At 48.7% G+C, this 10,052-nt stretch overlaps 1 protein-coding gene across 1 annotated transcript in view; it reads left to right on the top strand.

Moving 5' to 3' along the window:
* Positions 1-338: 338 nt before the first annotated feature.
* The window catches only part of ACVR2B (activin A receptor type 2B), a 109,746-nt gene continuing 100,032 nt past the window's right edge, over positions 339-10,052 (top strand). Inside the window, exon 1 of the mRNA XM_030944070.1 lies at positions 339-805. Within this exon, the coding sequence (XP_030799930.1) occupies positions 754-805 (52 nt within the window). The 5' untranslated portion in view covers positions 339-753. The remainder of the gene's footprint in view (positions 806-10,052) is intronic.

Below are 10,052 nucleotides of genomic sequence, written 5' to 3'. Positions count from 1 at the left end.
TCCGCCGGCCCTTGCCTGCCGCTCCGCAGCCTCCCGCGATGCGGGGTCCGTACAAACCGCGCACGGTCCCGCTGCTGCCGCCGCCGCCGCCCCGCTCGCTGCCGGCGTGGGTTGCGCGGGGAGGAGGAGGAGGAGGAGGAGGAGGAGGAAGGGGAGTGGGGGGGATGCGCGAGTGTGCGCGGGGGAACGGGGGGAGCGCGCAACCGCGCGCGGCTGCGCGGGAACTGCGCGGGAACTGCGCGGGGGGGGGGCGTGTGCGCGCTCGCCCCGCGCTGCTGGGGGAGCCGGAGGGGCTGGGTTGGGAGGAGGAGGAGGAGGAGGGGGAAGAGGAAGAGGAGGAGGAGGAGGAGGAGGAGGAGCGGGAGTCGGTGTGTGGTGCACGCCGCGCTCCCAGCACAAAAGCCCAGGGAAAGAAACTCTTGGAAAGCTGGGAGCGAACGGTGGGGCCGGGCAGGAGCAGGTCGAACCGTCCGGGTCTGTTCGTCTCCACTGGATAAATTTTGCAACCGCGGAGGAATTAAATCCGATTTTCTTGTTGTTGTTGTTGCTTTTTTTTTTTTTTTTTTTTTTTCCACCCCCTACCCCCAGGATTTTTTTTTCTTCTTTTTTTCTTTTTGAGAGCGAGAGGGAAGGCAGAGCCGCGCTTCTCTCCCCCTTCTCTTTTCACGTGCTCGATCTTTTTATTTTCATTTTTGTTTCCCTTGGGGTAGAGGTGCACTCGAGGAGAAAAAAAAAAAAAAAAAGTAAAGGACTATGTTTGCTTCGTGGCTGACTTTCGCCGTGCTCTGGGGAACTTTCTGTGCAGGTAAGAGCCTTCCGGCGTGTTTACCTCCCGCTCGGGCTCTCGGTCGCGTCTCCAAATGCAGAATTGAATGGGCCGTGCGGTTATTTGCAGCCACCCTCCAGCACCCTCCGGAGCACAGCACCCGAGCTGGGGAATCCCCCCACCGCTGCATCGGCTTCATTTCCTTTATTGTTATTATTATTATTGTTATTGTTATTATTTTATTTTCACTCCCGCTCCCTCCCTCTCCGCTTTCTCCCTGCTCGCAGGACGAGCCTTCCCGTGCTGCTTTTTGTTCCCTCCAGGCAGCCTGTGGGAATTCATGGCAATGTAAACACGGCGCGATCTCGAGGAAACTTTGCAAAAATGGGCATTTACTTCTGGGGCGGGGGCGTGGGGGAGAAGCCGAGGATGTTGCGGGAGGGGGGCACAAGTTGGGAGCAGCGGGAGGAGACCTGGGCTGGCTCCGGAATGGTGCGGGGTCTCTCAGGTACTGGCCATGTGTGCGCTCCGCTCCTGCCGGGCTGCGGTTGTGTAACTCGGGGAGGGTGTGGGGGACACCCCCTCCACCCCAAAGGAACCTCCTGGTTCCACTTTTTCCCCCTCGAGACGCTGCGATCCCATAGGGTTAGCACGGAACGAGCCTATGGGAGCTGCCTGGCTCCGCGGGGAGCGGGGAGAAAGTTGGGAAAAAGGGGGTGTGTGCGGCGGGGGGTGCCTGGGGAGCATCCCTCCGGAGGAGGCTTCTGCGGGCGGGGGAGGGTGTTTATTTTGTATCTTCTTCATCCCATTTATTTTACGGACATGGGCTACAAAAAACTTCATCTCCAACCTGCGGGGTGCGCGCGTCGTGCCGGGGGACGCGGGTGGAAGTTCGCCCGGAGCCCGAGCGCGGCCGGGGGAGTTGGAGGGGACACCGGGCAGCGCTTGGGGACGCGGGGAGGGCTCTCCATGGGGTGGCGGGAGCGGTCAGCCCCGCTGTGCTGCCCCCAAGCACCTGAAAACGCGGGCACGCCGGGAATCCCCGCGCTCCCCACTTTCCCTCCTTGTTGTAATTATTCCTTATATTATTGTTATTATTTCCCCTATTCTTTTTTATCATCGCTGCGTTTTCCTTAGGAGAAACCCGTGCGGCAGCAATTTTGCCTCCCCCCTCTTGCCTGGTCACCACGACCCCCTTGGGCTGAGCCCCCCGCCCGGCTCTAGGCAGTGCCTTGTTACATCCCTTCCATCTCCCGGCCGGGGCTGGGGGGCCGCGGAGGGGTCGGGGCCGGCGGTGGGGGGCTGTTTGTGGCCGGGGGGTTCAGGGTGCGGGAGGCAGCGATGCTGCAGCTCCGCGATGGGCAGCCGGGGAGTTCCCGGCGGCTTTGGCATCACCCGTGGCGCGGGTGGGGGCCAGGAGGGGGTTCCCCGCGGGTGCGGGTCCGGGTGCGGATCCCCCGGCCCGGGGAAGGCGCTGCCCGGCGGGGCCGCGGGGGGAGCGGGCGCGGAGCCGGCCCCGGGGCGCTCCTGCAGCCGGGCTTCCTTTGTTCCGAGTGCCCATTAAATATGCGCTGCCACCGCCTGCCTCTGCCATTACCCGCCGTGCCAGCGCTTCGTTATTTATTTTTTTTTTTTAAGTCGCACCGAAAGTGCGTGCGAGAGGCAATAAAAAAAAAAAAAAGGAGCGGACAATAAAATTTAAAAAAAAAAATTAATTTCTTAGTGAGAGCAAAGCCAGCTCGGGGTTTTTTATCTGATGGCTGGGACACTTGTACGCAGCTTTGTTTGCATGTGTTGGGAAGGGGGATGTGCGGGTTTGTATTTACATAGCAGTGCTGAGGAGAGCAGGTATTTTGGAAGGAGCGGGCGGGGGGGGCTGTGTGTGTGCCAGCAGCATTCCTGGTGCTCGGCGTTGCTATCATCACAACAGCTCTCCTGGCTGGAAAATTCTATTATGTGCATAAAGGAGATTTATGGTCGATGTATTTTCTTTCCATATATCTTGGAATCCTTTTATCTCGGGTGATTCAATAAAAGAGATGGCTTCCGGATTTTTTTTTGTTTTTGGTTTTGTTTTTGGGTATGGCGTTGGGTTTTTGTTTGGTTTGGTTTTGGTGTTTAACCTGATCCTATGGCTGTGTGCACAGAGTGGCTGAAATCTAAGTTGGAGGGGAGAAAAGCAATTGCTTCAAAAAACCAAAAAAAAACCAAACAACACCCTGAAAGCTTCTTAAATGTATAATGTTATGAAAAAGATAATCTGACAGGGCATACCTATGCTGAATTTTCCTCATCCCCCTGAAAATACAATAAAGAAACCCCAGAAAATAAATAGAATTCTGTTTATTTGGAAAGGTCCTTTTGAATCACTAAATCAGTGCATTAGCCATTCTGTAAATCCCTCCCTCTCTTTTAAAGACTTTCTTGTGATATTTATGAGTATTTATCAACGTGATCTTTATTGTCCAGTTTTTCCTAAAGCTGTTGAGTAAAAAAAAAAAAAGGAAAACAAGCTGAGATACCCAAAGTTGGAATGTGTTGCTGGGATTCAGAGCACTGGGCTTTGCTCAAAGTGTGCCTTTTGTGTGTGTGCATGTTAGGGCTCTGTGAAAGTGGTGGGCTTTTCGAAAATCACTTAACCTCCATTGTTGATGCTTCTCATCTCTACCTTGGCTGGATGTAACAAAGCAAGCACGGGCTGCTGTTCTTTAGAAAAAAAATAAATCTGTTACGCTTAGTTTTTTGGAATATTGAGGATTCGTTGAGGAAAACATTATGTTTATTTTTAGCCCTTTGTTTGCAAATTCTCTGCAGCCCAAATGTTCAGAAATCATGTTTTAATCGATGAGCTTGAGAAAATACAGAAGGTGTAAACGGATTTGTCTTGCAGAATGCATTGCTAACATGTTTTCCAAGCCATTACATTACTTTTATTTCGGTGCAAGTTTAAGTAATGCCATGCAGCAATGAACTGTGCTGCAAATGGATCTGGTCTCCTCTTTCACTGTCTTGTATTTATCCTCTTGTGCTTGAGAAAGGGAATAAAACTGGCTTCATTAGCTTGCTAATTAAACACAATGAAGTGCGTGGCCCAAGGTTAATGGCAATGGCCTTTAAAAACACAAAACTCTGGAACAGGTGTTTAGGATATATACTTTTTTAATCTGCTATCAAATCTAGATAATTATACCACCGACATAGCCACTGTCAGAGCTCTGTGGAGAAGAAAATGCTGTGTTAGAGATGCCAGTGATCAGTGCATTATTTTTAGTGACATTATTTGTAAACACCTCTCCAGGTCCTGCGCAACCTGTGGTTTCGCTCCCCCCTCTCCATTTCCAAGCATCTCCTGCATCCTCCCTTAGGCTCCTGAATTAAAACCCCTGGATCCCTGCACCAGAGTGAGGGTCTAACCCGAGCCGGGGAGTTAACTAAAGTATTTACAGGCTGGAATTTCTGCCATTGCTGGTGCCTTTGAGCAGCCCGTGCGGGCTGGATGCGATGGGAAGGAGCAGCCAATTAAAGCCGAGGGCTGGCAGTGCCCGGTGGAGCTGGAGCTGTCAGCAGCCTCCTGTCCACTCTGCTCTCCATCAGCTAAAACACGCTTGTCAGGCTTTTCTGTTCTCCCTGTGACGCAACAGTTGTGGACCTCCCCTGCTGACACTGAATAGATGGTAGAGAAGAAAGAAGCAGGCCAACCTCGCTGGTTTTTCTTTCCACCCCCGCCGTTTTTTTTTTTCTTTTCTGTTTTGTTGTTGTTTTTGTCCTCCTCTCTCCCTGCCACCATTCTCCCCCTTCCCCATGCACACACTCCTTGCTTTGCAGATCAGCTTAGGAGGGCTCCCTGTCTCCAGTGCACAGGTTGGGATGGAGGAGAGCATCTTTTGAAATGTTGGTGATGGGATGATGAGACCAGCCCAGGAATCCTGCTGCTGTGCTCTCCATGGGATGGGTCCTCCTGCCGGTGTAAAAGGAACCAAGGGATGCTTATCTTTATTTATCAAGGGTGAAGGAGGTGGATGGCAGAGATTTTTTGAGGCTGGGCACCTGTCAGGGCTGTGTTTGTGTGCTCTGCCCAAAGGCAAAGTTGCCTGTTCCTAGAAAGTCATGACACCTTTAAAATAAGATAACTAGAAGTCAAAGTTACTCCATTTTTGGGGCCTTGTGGCAGAAGGTGTTTTGGCTGTCATGTTCCAGGACCTGCTTTTAGAAACATTTCTAAAATTTAGTGTTAAAGTAGTTGACTTTGTGGTGCTGCACTAGAATAGTCAGAATTAAATGGGATTTTAGGAGCACAGGACCTTTCGAGCCCCATGAAATGTAAATGTAATGACCTTTCTATCAAACACAGCCAGGACAGTGGTCTAAAAGTTGTGACAGTGTCTTGCTCACCCCTTGCTTCTGGCTCTGCAGGGCAGGACACTGATGCTCTGATGTCTCCTTGGAAATCCGTGTGTCCAGCCCTGTCTGCTGGCACTGGAGAAGTGTGGCTGAAATTTGGGAAGGATGCAGGTAGGGGACAGAACCTTCTGGAGCTGAGCAGTGATCGAGACCCAAAGGAAAGCCCTGATGGGGTTGTGCCCCCAGGCAACTGGAGAAGTGCCTGTGCACTGGGAACGTCTCATGGGGGCAGCTTGGGCAGGGTTTGTCGGTGCCTGCTGCAGAATTGGCATTTTCTTGCTAAATGGGCTGAAGGAGCAGTGTCACTGAGGCAGGTGGCTGAGTTTCCCAGGTCCTGAGGTGGGCACTGAGGTGGGCACTGGGGTGCTGTGCCTTGGCACCCCCACAGCACCCGCGCTCCAGCGCTCTCCCTGCAACAAAACGTTGTGGGAACTTGGGAAATGGGAACCACGGAGTGCAATCTCTGCTTTAAAGAGGTGTTGTCTTTCTCTTTTATCCCTCCTTGGCCTTTGATTTTAAAACTAGCAGGGGAGTGTGATTTTCCTGCCTGGCCAATAGCACTGCCTGGATCTGAATTATTCAGTGTAGCACTTGGCATTCTGCACCCTGTTCCCACTTAAGCTCTTTTTCGCCTGTTCCTTCATGTGGAGATTTTCACATCAGTGAAATTGGATGTGTTTAAGAGAGGTGTTTGTGGCCGAAGTATTCACCAGTATAAGCTCCACTCTTCCCCTTCCCTTTCCCCTCCATTAACCATTGAGGATCAACTAATGTCTAATCTCTTCTCTTCATTATTGCTTCATTCTGAAATGATTTTGTATGTCATTAGTCATTTGTTCCTTTAAGGTATATTAGAAAAATATATATCAGTCCCCCCCAGTCTTCTTTGTAAGGTTTCTTGGAGCCACTGAAGTCAGAGGGGCAAAGAAGTAAATTAAAAATGAAACACACTGAAATACTTTGCCTGTGTTCTGCAGACCCAGCACATTTTGTGCTTAGATTTGAATATAACTGTTGGTCTTTTTCACCAGTGTCATGTTCTTTTCTCTCTGTCATCTTCCTCCTTTACTATGGTATAGCTTCAATTCAAACTAAAAGTTAAGAGCAGCAATTGTCAGTGTACACTGTAAAATAATAATGTGCTTCCCTCCAGCACACAAGTGCCTCCGATTTTGCCAGTATTTGAATCTTTTATTCTGATTAGGTTATTGCATGTGGCATTGGTCCATCATGCTACTCAAGGAAAAAAAATCTGTTGCTGGTGTCCAGGTGCCTCAGAAAAATACAGCTCCTCTTTTTGCAAAGTGCTGTTTGTGTAGAGGGAAGGTCCTTTCCCCAAAAACCCTGAGCAGAGGGGCCAAGAGAGAGAAAATTCTGTCTGCAAGCTCTCCCTGCTGCATCACCAAGTGGCTCAGCCAAGGTCACACCCAATATTTTGTACCTGTACTGAAAGAATAATCTGCATGAAAAAAATGTTTCTGTCTGGGGTAAAATTTGGCTTAAACCTGAGTGTGCTCTGTCTACTTTATGTGATTTTTTAATTTCTTTTCTTCTGATGACTGTGCTGGAGGTGGTTGGTGGATTTTTAGTCTTGGAGAGATCTTTTTCTCTTAGGCTGGGCTGCCTGCAAGCAGGGACTGGCTCATACAGGTGTGCAAAGAGAAGCACAGAGGAAGGAGCAGCCCGTTGGTGCCTGGCTGCAGGAGGATGTGAATGCCCCATGTGAATGATGAGTTTCTCATCAATAATTCCACGATTTCCACCTTGGTGTGTGTTTCACCTCAGATTCAGTTTCGGGCTTTGGGGGAGCTCTGCTCAGGAGATTGCACAGCCCTGGCTGCAGAGCAGGAGCCAACCTGGGCCTGGAGCACCAATTTTGCCTTCATGATGGGGTTTGGGGTGTATTAAGGAGCTGAAATAAACCTTTGAAACTGTTTTCTAGAAGGGAAATTTGTATCTCTGGATGTTTAATCTGGGAACATAAAAATTTACCAGTTATTCCTTGGTGGGAGTGACTTCTCTGAGATCTTGAAGTCAGGTCAAGGACATTGCTCCCCATCCTCTTGGCTCCATGGCTGGTGCTCTGACCACCTTATTATCCTTTTTTGTCTACCTGAAATTAAATTTGCTGGGAAAAATAGAATGTTCTGGTAATTTTATTAAACCACAGGTATCATTTTGTGTTTTTTTTTCTCCTGTCTGAGTCTCATAGTAATGTATACTGTATGAATGCCTCCTCTTTAAATAAAGAGAATAAAGCACATGAAAAGATGCAGTGCTTTACAATCCCAGCTCCATTAATTTTCCTTGAAGTGGATACTCAGGCAAATTTAGATGTGGATTTTGAACTGGACTTCTTCTGTCTAATAAGTACTTTTGTGTGACAAAGGGAGAAGAGAAAGGTGCTCCTGGGAGCAGAGGGGGTGAGTTAATCCTCCTCCAGTAAAGCTGGAAATGGAATGTATTGCTGTCAGTTTTATAGAGAAATAAACAAAACCTGGGAGAAATGAGTGTGTGCCTGGCACTTTCTGGACCAACCCCAAATCCCAGACCTGTGCTGAATGAGTCCCAAACCACAGCAGCAAAGGCTGTCATTTTAAAAATTCCACAGTAGCTGACACTGTAGGGTCTTAGGTGCTGTGACTGCCTCTGCAGTTTTTTTTTTTAATTATTTATTTGTCTTATTTAAAGCTTTTTCCCATTATAGAACTTGTTTTCTTAGTGGTAGCAGAACTTGAAATTTTCTGTGTGGTGCCAGTGGTGCTAATGCGATGCTTCTTCCTAATTTATTTCTCTAAGGTGTGAGATGATAAGCCTTTGAGTGGATGAGAGGGATAAAGTTAGCTCCATTTGTGCCTGATCTATCAAATGGTCAATCTAGGTCGCTAACTGTTCTTTTCTTCGACATTTAGCTATTTTAAAATGCCTTGTGTAATGGGTGCAACCTCTAAAATTTGGCTTTTAGGAATATTTTGCTTATACATAATTTACCTCTGCTCACTGCTTTGAATTCCTGGGGAGGGAGGAATGCAGCCATGGGTCTGAAGTGAAGAAATGTTCAATCAAAACTCGTCTCTTTTTTGTGAATTTTTAAAAGTACTTCAGAAAATGAGAATATTGCAGGGTTTTAAAGCCATTTTAGTGCTGCTCTTATGTTTGGAGTCTCTGGATTGCTTCTGAGGGCTGGTGGCTGTTGCTGCAGTTTGGCTGAGCTGCTGCAAACTCCCCAGCTGCTCTGTTTGCTACTGATGCTTTCTTCTTCTGGGAAAAGAGGGAATTTGAGCTTTGCACAGTTGATGTCCAGGCCTTTCTCTGAGGCAGCAAGTTGAGCTTTACAACAGGAAAGTTGTGAGGAGGCTGTGGCACTGCTCTTGGAAGAGCCAGTGAGCTTTGTAGGCACTCAAATGTGGGAAGGCGCTGACTTTGCTTCAGACCTGTGCATTGCCACATGGATTTCCAGGAGTCCCTTACTCAGCAGAGAGAAACTGCAGTTGACTTGGGATGCAGCTGCTCAGCAAAGTCCAGATTTGTGGTTATCCTGGTGGTAGCCTTGTCCTCACTCTTGGGACAACAGAGCCATGGCAATGTGACCTCCAGGCTCCCAGATCTTTTCTTTCTCCAAATCTTTATGTTTTGGGGTTTTACTTCCCCTTAGTATGGTAACTGGAACAGTGGGATTTGTCTGGCCACTTTAGTTCCTGAGAGTAATTGATGGGTTAAGAATGCAAATTCCCCTGTATATTTGCAGGCAGAGAAATTCAGTTGTCCTTGGGTTTCTGTGGTGAGAGTATCCAGTTACAGCCCAGCAGCAGCTCTTGGGTGCACAAAAGTTTGAACTCATAATCCTTTGCTTTCACATGCACCCACAGCTTATCAGGCCCTTCTAGTTTTATAGGAAAGCTTCTGTTAAAGCACATTCTTACACCTGGGGTAAGGCATTTTTCCAAATACCTTTTGCAGTTGTGCTGGAAAACACAGACCTGGCTGGCTCCTGAAAAGTGAGATTTTGTGCTGGGCAATAGGCACTGGTGCTGACACACCTGGAACAGCTCCCTGCTATGAAATTCCTTTTTATGTAAGGAGCCTGGGATGCAGATAAAGCTTAGCACAGCCTGAAGCAGGATGGGATGGTGCTTTTTGATGCTTGGTGCTGCCTTCCTGGGATGCTGGCACTGGCTGCTGCCAGGTGTGCTGTGGAATTGAGTGCCCAGGTCTGGTGAGGATTCTGGAGCCATGGCAGCCCCATCTCTGAATGGAAGCTCAGGTGGAAATGCTGCCATGGGGTGTGCCCTGCCACTGAGCTGTCTCATCCCTGCTCCTGGGCTTCCTTTGAAATATTGCAAAGACAAATGGTTTAAAAAACCCCAAAACAAAACACAAATTGTAACTTCCTCCCCCCCAAAAAAGCAAACCTCAGAAAAAGCCAAAGAATCCCTCCAACAACCCAAAACTCATGGAAATTAATATTTGATCTCATTGCTGTTGTTTTAATGCCATAGGCTCTTCCTCAAGCTCCTGGAGCATCTTTGTAAAGTGAAACCATGAAGCTGGGCCCTCTGGAAGGGCTCAGTAATAGCAAGAAATTCCTGTGTAGGTTTTAATCACCTTTTACAGAGTTTGAAACAACACAGTGTCCCTCCAGTCCCAATTTCCAGGCTTCTTTGGGTCTGTGATAAAGACCAGCAATGCCTGATGAGCACACTTGCTGTCCCTGGGTGTTTCCTCTCCTGGGTTCAGCTTGGTGGCACAAAGCTCGTTCAGCCTGGATTTTGCTGGATGCTAAAAAAAAAAAAAAGGAAAGGAAAAAGCACCCAGCCACTGACTGTGCTGTCCCCAGGGCTGCTGCCTCCTGATGCCCTGGCACTCTGCCTGTTCACATTTGCTG

Source organism: Camarhynchus parvulus, chromosome 2 (genome assembly GCF_901933205.1).
Source record: "Camarhynchus parvulus chromosome 2, STF_HiC, whole genome shotgun sequence".
NCBI lineage: Eukaryota > Metazoa > Chordata > Aves > Passeriformes > Thraupidae > Camarhynchus > Camarhynchus parvulus.
The sequence above is the reverse complement of the archived record's forward strand: the minus strand, read 5'-3'. Positions and strand labels throughout refer to the sequence as shown.